Raw genomic sequence first — 18,866 nt, forward strand, 5'->3', positions numbered from 1 at the left:
TGATCTTGAAACATTCGGCACTTTGACTCAAAATTCTAATTGGGTAAGCATTTGGATTTTGCACACAGAAAATCACACCTTCACAACTTAATTTTTAATAAAATGATATATGGCCAACGATTACAAATAATATCCGTAACACGTGACACATTGAAATGGCCAAATAGCCAAAATAGAACTACTTCCTCTTGTTCTTGCTGCCAAACAATAAAAACAAGTAAAAGAGAATTCTAAAGAAAACACCCAAAGCGACAGTGATCCATAAGCAACTCCACTTACCTAAATCTGTTGCATCTAGCTTTGTTACTATATCCGATCCAGTCACTAAGCAGGACTTATCAACACCTTCAACCAGACACAAATTTGGGTTGTCAAATTCGTTCAGGAAGACGGCTTGGAATGGATATTTCACAACAGAAATATAATGGAACCAGATCCAGTATGATGGAATTCGATTTCTCTGAATAAAGAAACCACTGAATAGAAGGAATGCACCAATCCAAGGCATAACTACGATATAACCCAGCATAACTGTTGGAGTATGTGGCTCGATAAACACCACATATGTATAGTTAGGATAGTCCCACATGGAATAAGAGAAGTACATGTGGCGCTTAATAAGTTTGGGCATCTCCTTACATAGCACCGAGGCCTTTTAGATTAAAACCCCACACCTGCTGTAACAGGTGGTCAAGTGGGGACAGTATCGGTGCTATGTGGTCGGGCCCAGAAGTAGGGTCCGGCGGTCCGTGAAGATCCTAACAATTGGTATCAGAGCCAGGTTGGGGCTACTGTCCGAACGGAGAAGTGGTTGTGTATGTCACCCGGTTTAGGGCACAAGTGGAGTCAAACTCAAGGTGGAGCAGGCAAGGCCCAAAGTAGAGTTGGCGCTCAAGGTGGAGTTAGTGCCACACCCTATTAACTCAGGTGGAGCAGGATTCTATGGTGGGCAAGGTTGTGCTCAAGGTGGAGTTAGTGTTAGCCTTCCCATTAACTCAAGGTGGAGTAGGGTTCCAGGGCGCGTAGTGACAATAATCATGTTCGATGGGTAGCTATACGGACGGTGATCATATGGTGGAGTATGATTGGATTGGTGATGTGGTTTAATCTCGCCAAGGTGGAGATTGTTGGAGTATGTGGCTCGATAAACACCACATATGTATAGCTAGGATAGTCCCACATGGAATAAGAGAAGTACATGTGGCGCTTAATAAGCTTGGGCATCTCCTTACATAGCACCGAGGCCTTTTAGATTAAAACCCCACACCTGGTGTAACAAGTGGTCAAGTGGGGACAGTATCGGTGCTATGTGGTTGGGCCCAGAAGTAGGGTCCGACGGTCCGTGAAGATCCTAACAACTGTCAATTTTGGTTAAACTTCAACATAGAAGTCACTAACAAGCTGGTTAGGACAAGATTAGGAAATTGATGTAAACCTAAGGGAATTAGAAGTCATCTAGTTCTAAGAAAAGGAAAGACATGTAATAAGGTAATAGGACTAGGAAAAGGAATTCATAGTTCTATATATATATGATCACCAAAGTTGTGGTTGATCATATGAGCAAGATTAGATCTTGTGTTTAGTTTTGAGTGATTTTATAAACATCAATAAAAAGAGTTGTCTTTATATAAGCTAAGTTTCATCTTGCAGTTGCCATTAATTGGTATCAGAGCTTGTTTCTGAGCCATGGAAAACGAAACCACCATTGTGGGTGCAAAACAGTTCACGCCACCATCAATACAAGTTCCAATCCTCAACGCCACAAACTACACAGTATGGGCCATGAGAATGAAGGTACTGATGAAAATCTACAAAGTTTGGGAAACAATTGATCCTGGTACATTGGACCCAGACAAAAACAATGTTGCCATTGGATTACTCTTTCAAGCAATACCAGAATGTCTTGTTCTACAAGTTGGTGAACAGGAAACTTCAAAGAAAATTTGGGATGCAATAAAGGCACGTAATCTCGGAGCTGATCGAGTTAAAGAAGCCCGTCTGCAAACCTTAATGTCTGAATTTGAAAGAGTGAAGATGAAAGACACTGATACTATTGATAGCTTAGCAGGAAAGCTATCAGAGATAGCCTCAAAAGCTGCGTCAATTGGACAATCCGTTGATGAAGATAAACTGGTAAAGAAGTTTCTCAATAGTTTACCAAGATCCAAGTATATTCATATCATAGATTCTCTCGAACAAGTCTTAGATTTAAAGAAGACTAGCTATGAAGATATAGTTGGAAGATTGAAAGCATATGAAGATATAATCCTTGATGAAGAAAACAATGGAGAAACTCAAGGAAAACTCTTGTACACAAACTCTTACCAACAAAACTCTGCGACAAGAGGAAGAGGTCGTGGAAGAGGTGGTAGAGTAAACAGAGGCCGAGGAAGGGGAGGAAGGTTTAACTCACAAGATAGAACAACAAGTCAGAATAATCAAAACCAAGGGAAAGAAAAGAAGGATAGATCAAACATTATTTGTTACAGATGTGATAAACCAGGACACTTCTCCTCTGTATGCCCTGAAAGAATACAAAAGATGGAAGAAGCAAACAAGAATGAAACAAGGGAAGCAGATACAACTCTTTTCATGCACGAAGTTGTATTCTTAAACGAAGGGAAACTAATACCAAAGAACTACGAATCAAAGGATGGGGAAGAAGGAATCTGGTATTTAGATAATGGAGCCAGCAATCACATGACTGGTAAGAGACACTACTTTTCTGAACTCAATGAGAAAATCAAAGGACAAGTGAAGTTTGGGGATGGATCTTCTGTAGAAATTGAAGGGAAAGGATCAATTCTATTTCAGAGAAAGACCGGAGAACAGAAGCTTGTCACAAACATCTACTTCATCCCAAACTTACAAAGCAACATTCTAAGTTTAGGACAAGCTACAGAAGTTGGATGTGATGTTAGAATGCGAAAAGATTATCTAACAGTTCATGACCCAAGTGGAAGACTTTTAATTAGAGTCTCACGCTCACAGAATAGACTCTACAAGATAAGTCTCATGATTGGAAGGCCATTGTGTCTGAATATAAGACTGGAAGATCAGACATGGAAGTGGCACGCAAGGTTATGACACATAAGCTTTAGAACTTTAAAGGCAATGTCTCAAAACAAGATGGTTCGAGGACTACCACAGATAAATGATGAAGCAAAAATCTGTGAATCATGTTTAGTTGGGAAACAAACTCGTCAAGGTTTCCCAAAAGCAACAAAATTAAGAGCCTCAAAGCCATTAGAGCTTCTTCATGTTGATTTATGTGGTCCTATTACACCACAAACCCTTGCAAATAACAAATACATATTTGTTATTATAGATGACTTCTCAAGATATATGTGGTCTATTCTTATGAAAGAAAAGAGTGAAGCATTTGACAGATCCAAAGCTTACAGATTATTCAATCCAACAACGAAAAGAGTGATAGTGAGTCGAGATGTGGTATTCGATGAAAAAGCAAACTGGAACTGGAAACAAACTAATGATCCAGGAATGTTTCACATGAGATGGGGTCAAGTAATTGATGAAGTCGAAGGACCCATAATCATCAATACCAATGGAAACAATGATGTTAATCAAGAAGAAGAAGAGAATAATGAAAACACTGAGAATAACGAAGAAGTAGAAGAAGAAGAAGAAGAAGAGATCGATAAAATAACTCAACCCATTCCACTGCGAAAATCAACAAGACAGATACAAAATCCACAGTATCTGGAGGATTATGTTCTTCAAGCTGCAGAAGAATGTGAGATTATGCTACTTTCTGTTACTGATGAACCAAGGAATTTTCAGGAAGCAAAGGTCTCGACTAAATGGACACACGCATGTAGAGAAGAAATTATTTCAATCAACAGAAACAAGACTTGGTTTCTAGTTGATAAGCCAGGTGGGGTAAAAGTGATTGGTCTTAAGTGGATCTTCAAAATAAAACGGAATGCTGATGGTACTGTCAACAAATATAAGGCAAGACTTGTAGCTAAGGGATACGTTCAAGAATCAGGCATAGACTTTGATGAAGTTTTCGCACCAGTTGCTAGACTAGAGCTAATTCGTCTCTTAATAGCAGAAGCAGCATCAAACTCATGGGAAATTCACCACTTAGACGTTAAGACAGCATTCTTACATGGTGAATTGCGAGAAGATGTGTATGTTGAAAAACCAGAAGGTTTTGAAGTAAAAGGACAAGAGCATAAGGTTTATAATTTATCAAAAGCTGAGTTTATGGCTGCAACAGAAGCAGCTAAACAATCAATATGGCTTCAAGAACTGTTGGGTGAAATCAAAGGAAGAGAACCTGTAAAAGTTCTCATCAAGATTGATAATAAGTCTGCAATTGCACTCACTAAAAATCCAGTGTTTCATGGGAAGACGAAACACATTCACAAAAGGTATCATTTCATACGAGAATGTATCGAGAATGAGATCATCAACGTTGAACATATACCAGGAACTGAGCAGAAAGCAGATATATTGACAAAGGCATTAGCTCGGATCAAGTTTGAAGAAATGAGACAATTGATTGGAGTACAAGATATGTCACGGGTAAGGTTGAAGCTTAACGGGGAGAATGTTGGTTAAACTTCAACATAGAAGTCACTAACAAGCTGGTTAGGACAAGATTAGGAAATTGATGTAATCCTAAGGGAATTAGAAGTCATCTAGTTCTAAGAAAAGGAAAGGCATGTAATAAGGTAATAGGACTAGGAAAAGGAATTCATAGTTCTATATATATGATCACCAAAGTTGTGGTTGATCATATGAGCAAGATTAGAGCTTGTGTTTAGTTTTGAGTGATTTTCTAAACATCAATAAAGAGAGTTGTCTTTATATAAGCTAAGTTTCATCTTGCAGTTGCCATTAATAACTTGAGAAACTGGTCCAGAAACCAGACTAACCAACGAGTTACCTGCCCAGAATGATGCGAATATTGCAAAGAAATAGAACAGGAAACTAGAGTATCCGCCATCTAGACCTACAAAAGGGAACGTTATTGATGCTAGTAAAATAGATAGGATGAATAATTGCGGTATAGCTATAATCGAGTGATATAAAACGTATGATGAACGACGGTACGCGTTATAAGCAGTTTCTCTCATAAAGATGTACCTGTCTTGGAGGAAAACTTCCAGGACATCTGTGCAACCAAAGAAGATGGTCCTGATGATAAAGGCAAAGAACCCTATTCGTTCTTGAATACCTCCTTCCGTTTTATCAAGTTGCCAGAACAAACTAGCTATTATAGAACCTACAAACACAACGCCACCAATTTGAAGAATAAACCATTTGGGCATTCGTTTTGAGTTTGTTAACCATCGTTTTGCTAGTACGATAATTTCGACCCAAAATGGATTTGCAAACTCTGAATTGGCTGATGTTTCAGCAGTACCGTTGACATCACCGTAAATGTGGTTTACCCTTGATATACAAGCCCTTAATGCTTCTCTTAAGCTAAGACCACCCAACCCCTTGGAATAATCTGAATCAAAAGTAGATCCTTTCTGTGATTTCTGCCACGATTTGTTGAATTCGACGATGCTTTGTGTCCCACCAGGTACACCTTCAAGTTCACGATACAAATCAAGCATGAATTCAGTTTTATCTTCATTTTCTGGGATAGGATGACCGAAATCCGATAAGAAAATTGAGATATTGGTGGGTGACCCGTAATAGACTGTTTGTCCCTGCGAGAGGAACATCAAATGGTCGAGTAAGCCAACAACTCTAGAACTAGGTTGGTGAACCGATGTTGGCGCAATGCGAAAGTGTGATGGGTTTATGAAAATGATTTAATTGAAAGAGGATTGGTTTAAGTAAAGTGAGGCTTTGATTAATTGAAATTGGAAATGTTACAAGAGGTTTGGTGTAGCACTTTTGGCTTACACGTCTGTTTACAAAGGGAACTTTGACTCACTTGGTTTAGCTCTCACTCTCACTCTTACTTCACTCACTTGAGTTTTCTATGGATGATTCAAAATGAAGACGTCCAGTGCCTATTTATAGGCTAAGCTAACGGACCACTAGTTCCTTCTAGAGTATTCTTTGTTCTAGAGTATTCTTTGCATCTCTAGACTAATCAACAGACTTTGCTACTTCACGAATTCTCTGGATAATTTGGTCACAACAACTCGCGTTTGCTCTAGAATATTCTTTGACCACTACTTATATGCTTTGACTAGCTAGATTATTCTAAATTTTCAATATCACAAATTAACTAATATCTTTAACACCCCCTCTTAAGTTGTGATGTTAAGCTTTTCTCTGAAATGATTGAATTTATCCACGGTGACTGCTTTTGTGAAAATGTCCGCATTTTGTTCTTGTGTGGGACAGAATTGGAGCTCAATTTCCTTGTTTTCGACCAACTCTCTGATAAAGTGATGTCGTAGTTCTATGTGCTTCGTCCTTCCTTGGAAGACTGGATTTTTTGTCATTGCAATTGTAGACATGTTGTCACAGTAGATAGTTGTCGGTTGCTTTTGCCTTTGTTGTAGGTCGGTCATTATTCTTCTCAACCATACTGCTTCACATGCTGTACTTGTTGATGCTATGTACTCTGCTTCGGCTGACGATAGTGCCACCGTACTTTGTTTTTTAGAACTCCAAGAGATAACTTTTGTTCCCATACAAAAAACATAGCCTTATGTGCTCTTTCGGTTTTCAATAGAACCTGCCCAATCGCTATTTGTGAATCCAATTAAATCATTATTTTTTTCTCTTGTATATTTGATGCCAAAATCTTTTGTTCCCTTGATATATCGAAGAATTCTTTTTGCGGCTGCATAGTGTAACTTGCTTGGCTCTCTCATAAACCGAGAAACAATACATGTAGCATTGACGATGTCTGGCCTTGTATTTGTTGAGTAGATCAGTGAGCCTACTAGACTTCTGAATAAGGTTGGATCAACTTTTGTTGCTCCATCATTTTTTACCAATTTCTTATTGGTACCCATTGGAGTTGCAATTGGTTTGCAATCCATCATGTTGAACCTTTTCAGTAAGTCTTCTGCATATTTTTCTTGGGAAATGAATATTTCTTCGGGAGATTGTTTTATTTGAATCCGAAGAAAATATCGCATAAGTCCTAAGTATGTCATCTCATATTCTTTCATCATCTCCTTCTTAAATTTTTCTGCCATCTCTTTTTTTGTACTGGCATAAATTAAATCATCGACGTAGAGACAGACGATTAGAAAATATGTACCTTGTTTTTTGATGTAGAGTGATGGCTCACTTGGACTTTTCTCAAATCCATTATCTCGGAAATACTTGTTGATTTTGTTATTCCATGCACGCGGTGCTTGCTTGAGACCATATAGTGCTTTGCGGAGACGATATACCATTTTTTCTTTTCCTTTGCAGACATATCCTTGAGGTTGTTCGACGTACACCTGTTCTTCAAGTTCTCGGTTTAGGAACGCCGACTTTACATCCAATTGGTAGACCTTCATTTTTAGTTGAGCTGTCAAAGCTAACACCATTCGGATTGTTTCCATGCGAGCGACTGGGGCGAATGTCTCGTAGTAGTCAATTCCTGGTTGCTGGGAATATCCTTTTGCAACTAGCCTTGCCTTATGTTTTTGAATTGAACCGTCTTCATTATACTTTGTCTTGTAGACCCATTTCTTACCAATTATTTCTTTCTCAATTGGCTGATTGACAAGCTCCCATGTATTATTTTTCTCGATCACTCGCATTTCTTCGTCCATGGCATGTCTCCATTTTTCTTCTTTTGCCGCTTCCTCATATTTTTGAGGTTCTAGTGCTATAAATGCACAATTAGATGTATCATAAATATCTCTTAGGGAACACACCTTTCTAGGTGGGGCACTTGCTTCCGATGAACTTGGACTTTGTTATGTTGGACTAGGAGATCGCGGGCTTGCTGGTGGAGTACTTTCTTCTTGACGTGGCTGATCTGGCTCGTCTTCGATGAGTAGTGGCAACTCGTAGTTTTCTGCTTCATCATTCCAATCCCATGATTTGAATTCATCAAAAATAACATCTCTTGAAATTACCAGTTCCTTTGTATCTGGCTTTAGAAGTCTATATGCTTTAGACTCTTCGCTGTATCCGATGAATATTAGCTTTTCTCCTTTTTCATCGAACTTTTCTCTATGTTGGGATGGAATATGTGAGTATGCTACGCAACCAAAAATTCTGAAAGAAGTTACCTAGGGCTTTTTCTTATGCCAAGCTTCATATGGAGTTTTGTTGAGAGCTGCTTTTGTTGGCAAACGATTAAGGATGTAGACCGTCGTGTTGACTGCTTCTGCCCAGTAACTGTTGGGTAGCTTCCTTGCTTTCAACATGCTGCGAGCCATTTCCACGATCGTACGATTTTTTCTTTCCGCGACGCCGTTTTGTTATGGAGTGTATAGGACGTTAAGCTCCTTCTTAATACCGTTTTCTTTGCAGTAGTTGATAAACTCATTTGAGGTAAATTCTCCACCACGGTCTGTACGGAAAACCTTTAGTTGGTGACCAATTTGCTTCTCTGCCAGCGCCTTGAACTCTAGGAATTTAGGGAATGCCTCGGACTTTTGCTCGAGAATATACACCCACATCATCCTGGTATAATAATCCACGAATAGGAGAAAATATCTTCTGTTGTTGAGTGAAGTTGTTCTTGTCGAACCGCAGATAGCGGCGTGCACCAATTCGAGGGGCCTTCTTGCTCTCCACGATTTATTTGTAAATGGAAATCTATGGAACTTTCTAAGAATACAACCTTCACATATTTTACCTCCACCGTTGATATTGGGAAGACCAATTACCATGTTCTTTGATTTTAGAACCTTCAAGGATCTATAGTTGAGATGCCCGTACCTCAAATGCCATAACTTGCATTCATCAATATGATTGGTACTCATTGCAAAATTTTCAATTGATGGCATATATAGAGGAAAGACAAAATTTCCTAACATTTTTACTTTTGACACCAATTGCTTGTTAATTTTATCATAAATTGTGCATTCTCCGTCTTCGAAATGTAGTGAGTACCCCTTTCTTATAAGTTGTCCAATACTTAATAAACTTTGAGCTAGGACAGGAACATAAAGAACATCAGATATATATCGAGTTTTACCTGACTTTGTACGTACGAATATAACTCCTCTTCCTTCAACATTCTGGAACTTTCCATCTCCGAGCTTGACCGGTGGAATCTCTTGTTCCTCCAATTTTACGAAATATTCTTTGTTTCCTGTCATATGGCTGCTGCATCCGCTATCGACGTACCATATACCTTGTGCTTCTTGTTGCGAGGTGAGGCAGGAATAAAATACTTGATTTTGAGAATCATTTGTCTCGGAATAGTTAGCTTCGTTAAGCCAACAATCTTTTCCCATGTGATTTAATTTATCACATTTGGTGCACTTATATTTACAATTTTCGGTTGCATGGCCAAACTTTTTGCAAACATTGCAACAGAGATTTGAGGAGTAATTTTTTCCGTACCTTTGATTGTTGTTTCTGTAACCTCCTTTTCCTCTTCCACATCCGCGGTGGAAATTTTTGGGCCCTTGATTTGATGTCGACCCTTTCTCGTGAGGTGATGTTGATGACGATCCCCCTCTGGAGCTTTCTTTTCTGGCTTCCATATTTTTCTTTTCACTGAAATTTATTTTTGTTTGAAACGCCTGCTCCAACGGTTGCTCCGCGAACCTATTTATCCTTTTCTCGTGCGCCTCGAGTGAACCCATTAATTCGTGTACCGAGAGAGTCGATAAATTTTTGGACTCTTCAATGGCAGCGACGATGTGATCGAATTTGAACGGTAAGCTCCTTAAAATCTTTTATACAACTCTTTTATTTTCTATGGTATCTCCATAACTACTAATTTGATTTACCATACCAGTAACTCTTGAAAAGAAATTCTGGATAGTTTCATTTTCTTTCATAAATAGATTATCAAAATCTCGCCATAAGTTTTGTAGTTTAATGGAGATTACCTTTTCTGATCCTTGGAATGCTACTTTGAGAATATTTCAGGCCTCCTTCGAAGTTTTCCCCACCGAAATTCGAGGAAAAATAGTTTTGCTTACCCCTTGTTGTAGAAATAGTAGTGCTTTAGCATCCTTCTTCTTGTTTTCCTTGTACTCCTTTTTCTCTGCATCCGTCCATGACGATAGAGCTTCTGCCAACTCGGGTACCTTATAACCATCTTCTACAAAATCCCATAAATCTTGTGAAATGAATAATGTTTTCATTTGTAAACTCCAATAATCATAACTCTCACCATCAAAAATGGGAATTAGACTTTGGGCATAATTGAAACCTTGAATACTTTGGTTAATTGCTATGGGTAGAGTTTTAGGATTACTGGGTTAGGTTTGCTCTGATACGAAATTTGTTGGCGCAATGCAGAAGTGTGATGAGTTTATGGAAATGATTTAATTGAAAGAAGATTGGTTTATGTAAAGTGAGGCTTTGATTAATTGAAATTGGAAATGTTACAAGAGGTTTGGTGTAGCACTTTTGGCTTACACCTCTGTTTACAAAGGGAACTTTGGCTCACTTGGTTTAGCTCTCACTCTCACTCTTACCTCACTCACTTGAGTTTTCCATGGATGATTCAAAATGAAGACGTCCGGTGCTTATTTATAGGCTAAGCTAACGGACCACTAGCTCCTTCTAGAGTATTCTTTGTTCTAGAGTATTCTTTGCATCTCTAGACTAATCAACAGACTTTGCTACTTCACGAATTTTCTGGATAATTTGGTCACAGCAACTCCCGTTTGCTCTAGAATATTCTTTGACCACTACTTATCTGCTTTGACTAGCTAGATTATTCTAAATTTTCAATATCACAAATTAACTAATATCTTTAACAACCGACAATATGACTATCCTCCCACTTCGAGCAATACGTTGCAGGACTTTCACCACCATGAAAGCACAAGATGAATCAAGTCCTGATGTTGGCTCATCGAGAAACAATAAGATGGGACCATGAATTATATCAACTCCAATGGAAACACGACGGCGCTCACCACCTGAGATGCCTCTATGACCTTCATCTCCTATCAAGGTGTTTGCTGCGTTACGCAGCCCAAGCTCATCAATCACCGCTTGAACTCTTTCCATCTTCTTAGATTTCGAGGTTGAACGAGGCAATCTAAACTCAGCCGAGAACATGAGCGTCTCTTCAACTGTTAACATAGGAAATAACAAATCATCTTGCATGACATAAGCGGATATCATTTTCAGAGTCCCCGCCTCTAGTATTTCACCGTTCATTGTCACTGATCCTTTCAAGCTTTCCGTAGAGATCCTGCTGGCAAGTGCATCTAGCATAGTTGACTTCCCCGACCCACTAGGACCAAGAATACCTAAAATCTCACCTTCTCTAGCTACACCTGAGATATCATTTAACAACATTTTTCCATCCGACGAAGGTGTATGTACTACTTTAGCAGCTTTTTGGCAAACTATACCAGGAAGTTTGATTTTCCTACGTGACTTAAGGCTGTATGTCAGATTATGAAACGCAAAAATGAACGGAATAACAGGCGTCTTTATTGTCATCTTGCTGCTAGGTTCTTCCCTATTGTGAGGCGTCAAAGTCTCTCCCAACTCAATCCCTAGATGGACATGTAGAGCAGTGATCTCACCTCCTACCATGTTCTACTTTTGGATGGTTGCAAAACTTTTTATCAAGATGGTTCAGTTTTGTACATCCATTGATGAAAAAAAATTAGTCCGGTGCTTGCATCTCTTTTGTATCATCGATAGTGAGTGTTGTTATGCATAAGATGTTATGCAGTATGCTTAAAATGTTATGCAGTATGCTTAAGGTGTTATGCAGTCAATATTGGATCTGCATAAGATGTTATGCAGTTAACTAAAACAGATTAAAAAAGAAACAGTTTAACGTGGTTCGGCTATAGCCTACGTCCACGGGAGAAGAATGATTAGGGTTTCTTATTATCAATGGAGGTTTTACAAGACGTGTATATATATATCCTATGCATGCCACATATTCGTATAGATAGCAACATATCTAGAGAATATTTTCTTGCAGTGTAAGCCATCATAAATAGAGAAACCAAATATTCTCCTTTGTTCCAACACTCCCCCTCAAGTTGGTGCGAAGATATCAATGGAGCCCAACTTGGATAGAATTCCATTGAATTGTTTGACAGGTAAACCCTTAGTAAAAACATCTGCCAGTTGTTGATGACTACGAACGAAGGGAGTGCATATTACTTTGGCCAATACCTTCTCTCTAACAAAATGACAATCCACTTCTATGTGCTTTGTACGCTCATGAAAGGTGGGACTTGATGCGATTTGTATCGCTGCTTGATTGTCACAAAACATCTTAGCTGGTTGAGGCTTTAAGTAATGCTCGCAGCCAAACAATCTCACAAGTTGTTGAAGCCATGGCTCTGTATTCTGCTTCAGCAGTTGATCGAGAAACAACATTTTGTTTCTTGCTTCTCCATGTAACCAGATTACCACCAAAGAATATGCAGTACCCTGTTGTTGATTTACGATCAACTGGACATCCAGCATAATCAGCATCTGAATATGCTGTTATACAGTAGCTAGAAATTGAATAGGCTTAATTCTTTGTCATCAAAACTCCTCTTCCTGGTGATCCTTTTAAATTCTGTAGAATCCTAGTTACTGCATTCAGATGTTTAACACGATGTGTATGCATATAACGACTTACTAAGCTTACTGCATGTGCTATGTCAGGTCTGGTAACAGTGAGATAAATTAACTTTCCTACTAACCTTTGATATGACCCAATATCACTTAACACATCACCATCATTATCAAGTTTGTTGCCAATTTCTGTAGGAGTATCACAAGGCTTTACTCCCATTTTTCCTGTAGCCTTCAGCAGGTCCAACACATATTTTCTTTGATTCAGAAAAATACCCTTCTTTGAGTAAGCAACTTCAAATCCCAGGAAATACTTCAGTATTCCTAAATCCTTGATGTCAAATCTGGAGTGAAGCATTGCTTTAAGATTTCTAATTTCTTGTTGATTGTCTCCTGTAATCACAAGGTCATCAACATACACTAGAACTATAGTTGTACCAAGATTACTTCTTTTAATAAACAAGGAAGAATCGACAGAGCTCCTTTTGAACTTATTCTGGATGAGTACTGAACTTAGCTTTGCATACCATGCACGTGGTGATTGCTTTAAACCGTATATTGCCTTCTTAAGCTTGCAAACCATATTGCTCTCTCCTTCTCGAGGGTGTCCAGGTGGTATACTCATATACACCTATTCTTCTAGATCACCTTGTAAGAATGCATTCTTCACATCCATTTGAAACAATTTCCAATCTTTATTAACTGCAAGAGACATAAGAACACGAAAATTATTCATCTTTGCAACTGGTGCAAAAGTTTCTGTGTAGTCTTCTCCATATCTCTGAGTAAAACCTGTTTCCACTAATCTTGCCTTATAACGCTCAACAGTTCCATCACTTCTGTATTTAATTTTGTACACCCATCTACATCCAACAGTATTCTTCCCGGGAGGCAACTTGACAATATTGTATGTATTATTTACATCTAAGGCACGTAACTCATTCTCCATTGGTGCCCTCCATTTTGGATTAGACTTTGCTTCATTATAGTTTTTAGGTTCTTGATGACTGGATATAGCACTTAGAAATGTGCTTATATAGGATACGCAGCGGAATGATATATAAAGAAATCTTTGTATTTCTCTGGAGCCTTCTTCTCACGACTTGAGGTTCTGACAATTGGTACCACTGGTTGATGATCTTGTGGAACCATAACCTCAGTTTCTGGAACTTGATGCAGCACATCTTGTAGTCTTGTATTATCATCAGTAATATTAACATTATTTTCTGAAGCTTCTTCATGAACTGCTTCATTATGCACATCCAACACTTCAGTAGGTAAGTCCACCAACTCTACCCCATCACCATTATCTCTGTGGGAATATGTTGCAGTAGGTATCTCATTAATAACTGGAAGTGGTGCCAAATCTGTATAACACTCCCCCTGAGACCGACTGCCAAAATCACACTGAAAATAAGCCAATGTTTCATAAAACACAACATCACGAGAAATCTATAGCTTTCTAGTGGGTGGATGATAACAAATATATCCTTTCTTTGTAGAAGAGTAACCAAAGAACACACACTTAGTTTCCCGTGAATCCAGTTTATCACGATGCTTTGCTTGTAAATGTACATAACACACACAACCGAAAACTCTAAGATGAGAAATGCCAGGTTGATGATGTTTTAAAAACTCTAATGGAGATTTGAACTCAAGCACACGACTAGGAAGACGATTGATCAAGTAAGTGGCCGTCAGAGAACCATGAGACCAGAATTTCTTTGGAACATGCATCTGAATCATAAGAGCACGGGTTGTTTCCAGAATATGACGGAGTTTCCTTTCAGCAACACCATTTTGCTGTGAAGTACCAACACAGCTAGTTTGATGGATAATACCATGACTACGCAAATAACCTGGAAGAGGGCCTTTGACAAACTCAGTGCCATTATCTGATCTAAAAATTTTAACCTGTGCATCAAATTGGTTGCGTATCATACAATGAAAATCCACAAATACAGATGAAACTTCAGTTTTGGATTTGAGTAAGTAGATCCATGTAGCACGTGACCAATCATCTATAAAGATAACAAAATATTTATACCCATCATAAGCATCAATTGGAGCAGTACCCCATAAATCAGAATGAATTAATTCAAAAGGCATTGTATCTCGAGTCACAGAGTTAGGAAATGGAAAACGAGATTTTTTAGAAAACTGGCAAACATCACAGACTTGAGACTGAACAGAAAATGTGGGAAAAATCCTAGGAAAAACACGACTGGAAGGATGTCCAAGTCTTTGATGATAAAGAAACTGCGGAGTTGATCTGTGAGTGAGACATGCCATGTCACTAGAGCGTAACAGGTACAATCCATGAGAAAAGATGCCTCTACCAATCGTCTTCTTCGTCTTTCGATCCTGAAAGATGACCGAGGTAGGGGTAAATGTAACATCACAATTCAGAGAATTAGTGATTTGACCAACAGATAACAACTGAGTAGGAAACGAGGGAACAACAAGTGCATTAGATGGCGAACAATCTGGAAAAAAATGCACTTTCCCACTGCCCATCACAGGAGCAATAGAGCCATTAACAACAGACACATTTTTGTGAGAGCTGCGAATAAATGCATGAACTGACGAAGGATCATTTGCCATATGATCTGTAGCTCCTGAATCAATAATCCAAATGGCGGTTGGAAACAGGCGTAGTAAGAAAGGCTAGCAGGTTACCTGAAGTATGGTTGGCCTTGCGCTCATTCTTATTACCCAACTGGTGAAAGAAATCCTTCAACTGGTCTATGGTAAAGGATGAATTATCAGCTACAGCAGCTCGAGCAAGCTTATTTTTGTCAAAATAGCTTTAAGATGAGGATAAATATCCCAACAACGATCCTTGGTGTGACCAGTTTTATTACAATGATCACAATGAAAAACTTCTCTCTTACCCTTAGCACGAGAATTCTTGTCCTTATGGCTCTGCGTTTATCATCTCTGGAGCTCAGAAGAGCACTGATTCAGCAGCATCCAGGTCTACAATGCTTTTAGAAACAGGATTCATAACTTTCTTACGGTCTCTTCACGCTGCACAGTCGCACAGACACTAGACAACTTGGCAATTCAGCACTCATGAGAATAGTGCTTCTAAGAGATTCATACTCTGGTTTGAGGCTACTGAGCACATCAAAATTTTATCCTCCTCAACCCTCTTCAAGAGAATTTTGGCATCAGTTGTATGAGGACGATATGTATCCAGTTCATCCCACTTCTTTTTTAAATAACCAAAATGCTCAGTAAAACTTTTCGTACCTTGTTCAGCCTCAGCAATCTCACGTTTCAGCTCAAACACCCAGCAGCATTATTCCGTAAGCCATACAGACTAGCAACAGACTTCCACAAATCCTTTGCAGATTCTGAGAACGAGAAAATTTCCGAAATATGTGGTTCCATCGACTGAAGAAGCCACGTGCGAACAAGTTGATCATCAGCAATCCAATCATCATACTTTGGATCCTTAACATCTGGACAAGTACTATTCTCACCAATATACCCAGATTTTCTTTTACCCCCAAGAGTAAGAGCAGCAGCCCTAGACCAGCTGACATAATTGACATCGTTCAGCAAGACAGAGGTTAAACGCAAACTAGTATTATGATCTGATTGTGCCATAGTAAATACACAGAGAAACGAAACTTGATTACAGAGAAACGGCCAGGATCGTTAACGATCCCCTGATACCATGTTGTTATGCATAAGATGTTATGCAGTATGCATAAGATGTTATGCAGTATGCTTAAGATGTTATGCAATCAATATTGGATCTGCATAAGATGTTATGCAGTTAACTAAAACAGATTAAAAAAGAAACAGTTTAACGTGGTTCGGCTATAGCCTACGTCCACGGGAGAAGAATGATTAGGGTTTCTTATTATCAATGGAGGTTTTACAAGACGTGTATATATATATCCTATACATGCCACATATTCGTATAGATAGCAACATATCTAGAGAATATTTTCTTGCACTGTAAGCCAATCATAAATAGAGAAACCAAATATTCTCCTTTATTTCAACAGTGAGAATATCGTAAATGTATGCTACCGAAAGTTGGTTGAGAATAATTAATGGTTCGAAAATGAGATGACACAATGAAAGACCCGCATATGCCTCCCTTCACGAAAGATGCATACATAGCTTACCGTATGGGTATTCAGATGGGGCCGTCTTTGGTCGGTTTCATACACGACCATGATTTTAAGGACATTAATGCTGGCTGTAAGAAATATAAACACTAGTACTTAATTGCAACAAAAACATTATTTACCCTACTATAATGCGAATGAAAGAAACATATACTTTCTCATTGATTATGCACAAAGCTTCACCGCTAGAGTGGTTGAGTTTCTGCCTTGCCAATGGATCCACATTGATCGCAGTTAATAGTCAGCAGGGAAGACGCACATAGTTTTGCTAGAAAGTGTGAGGTTCAAATAATCTAGATAGTTTTAGTAATAATACAGGTACATCACCATTAAGGTACATTCTTTATGTTTCATTCCCTGCTGAGGTGGTTGAGTTGCTGTATCGTGCAGATGGATGCACATTTACCGCACTTAATGATCAGGGAAGACTCACATGGTTTTGCTGGAAAGTTCTAGGTTCAAATTATCTAGCTTGTTGTAGTAATAATACGGGTACTGTAGTAATACAGTAATTACTTAAATCACACTGTTTGAACAAGTAGTTCTTTCTCAGTTTTACTTTTGAGTGTAACTGGAGTGTTACTTAGTTATCTTTATGCTTTTTACTTTCACTGCTTTAGGGTTGTTGTTAATTACCATTGCTCAGTTACTGTTGTTCTCTCTATTTAAACAACAGCTCACCTTGTACTTCTTCACGAATTGTCTCGAATCTGCACTCTATTTGATCTCTTCTTTCCAAATCATCATCGTCCTCATTATTCTGCACAAAAGAATATGGATAGTAAGGTGGTGAACGTTCAAGAACAACTCGCCAAAGATATGGGAAAGCTTGCAGTTAGTGATGCAAGAGTTTGGGAAGAGGAGGAATTTCCTGCAGGTCTACTTCGTGAGTGCATACCAAAACACGTTGCGTTTATCATGGATGGTAACCGAAGGTGGGCAAAAGAGAAAGTCCTGGAACCTATGTTAGGTCATAATGCGGCATCTCATTCTCTAACGCTTCTCGCTGAGTTATGTTGCAAATGGGGTATTAAGGTCATGACAGTATTTGCATTCTCTACTGGGAATTGGGTTCGACCTCAAGTCAGTCATCTCTTTCCCTCTACATATCTCTCGCCCACTATTTTATTTTTTCCATTTTGTTACATGAATTTTGGCTTCTACGTTTCCAGGTCGAGGTTGATTTTTTGATGAACATGTTTGGAATAGTTCTTTCGCGAGACCTGGAGGCTTTCATCAGGTAATTTGTCAAATTCTTTAGTGTACCAATACGTTATAGCGACAAAATATTATGATGCCACTATAACTAACAATTATAATTGCATACACGTGGTCTTTGCACATGTTATACCAGAAATGAAGTTCGAGTATCTGCAATAGGGGACACCACAAAGCTACCAATTGGACTACAAGATGTGATAACTAAGGCAACAGAAGCCACAAAGAACTTTACAAAACTTCATGTGATTTTGGCGATTAACTATGGTGGAAGAGAAGAAATTATAAAAGCATGACAAAGTATTTGTCGCAAAGTAAATGATAATCTCATTGACCCAGAAGACATCAATCAGAACCTTTTCAATCAAGAACTTGAAACAAAGTGTACGGAATTCCCTTACCCTGATCTACTAATCAGAACTAGTGGTGAACAGAGGATCAGTAACTTCTTAATGTGGCAATTAGCTTACACTGAACTTTACTTTGAGGAATGTCTCTGGCCTGATTTTGGCGAGAAAGAATTTCTTAAGGCATTACGCTCGTTCCAAGGAAGAGAGAGACGATACGGAGGACAAGGTGTAGATGAAAGTCTTAATCAGTCTAATTAACTAATAATGTACGAAATGCATTTATGGGAGACCGTCTGCTTGTTTTAGCTATTCTCAATGCGTTGCTGCCTAGTGTTCGATAAAGGATGACTTATATCTTTCATTCCTTATTTGGCGTGCATGTACTTCTATGGTTGCTAGTTTACGAAATTCTACGTAATCTTTATGTTTGCTTTGTCTAAATCTATACACTCTCAGCGTTTTTTGAAAAAGCGTTTTTTGAAAAAGAGATACTATTATTTTCTCAATTCGGCTTATTTTTAGGCTAAAA

The 18,866-nt window shown here is 38.6% G+C and overlaps 2 protein-coding genes across 2 annotated transcripts; one reads left to right on the forward strand and one right to left on the reverse strand.

Moving 5' to 3' along the window:
* Positions 1–178: 178 nt before the first annotated feature.
* LOC113352736 (ABC transporter G family member 6-like) lies at positions 179–11,631 on the reverse strand. Its single transcript, XM_026596518.1, has 3 exons — positions 10,847–11,631; positions 4,875–5,754; positions 179–547 (listed from the first exon to the last, which is right to left on the reverse strand). The coding sequence occupies exons 1-3, from the start codon at positions 11,629–11,631 to the stop codon at positions 179–181; spliced, it is 2,034 nt and encodes a 677-aa protein (XP_026452303.1).
* A 5,849-nt stretch (positions 11,632–17,480) lies between these two features.
* LOC113354496 (dehydrodolichyl diphosphate synthase 2-like) lies at positions 17,481–18,788 on the forward strand. The gene is made up of 3 exons (XM_026597812.1): positions 17,481–17,852; positions 17,942–18,009; positions 18,124–18,788. Exons 1-3 carry the CDS (start codon positions 17,544–17,546, stop codon positions 18,281–18,283), a joined length of 537 nt encoding a protein of 178 aa, XP_026453597.1. The 5' UTR covers positions 17,481–17,543; the 3' UTR covers positions 18,284–18,788.
* Positions 18,789–18,866: the final 78 nt, after the last annotated feature.

The sequence above is a fragment of the Papaver somniferum genome, chromosome 2 (assembly GCF_003573695.1).
Source record: "Papaver somniferum cultivar HN1 chromosome 2, ASM357369v1, whole genome shotgun sequence".
NCBI classification, from domain to species: domain Eukaryota; kingdom Viridiplantae; phylum Streptophyta; class Magnoliopsida; order Ranunculales; family Papaveraceae; genus Papaver; species Papaver somniferum.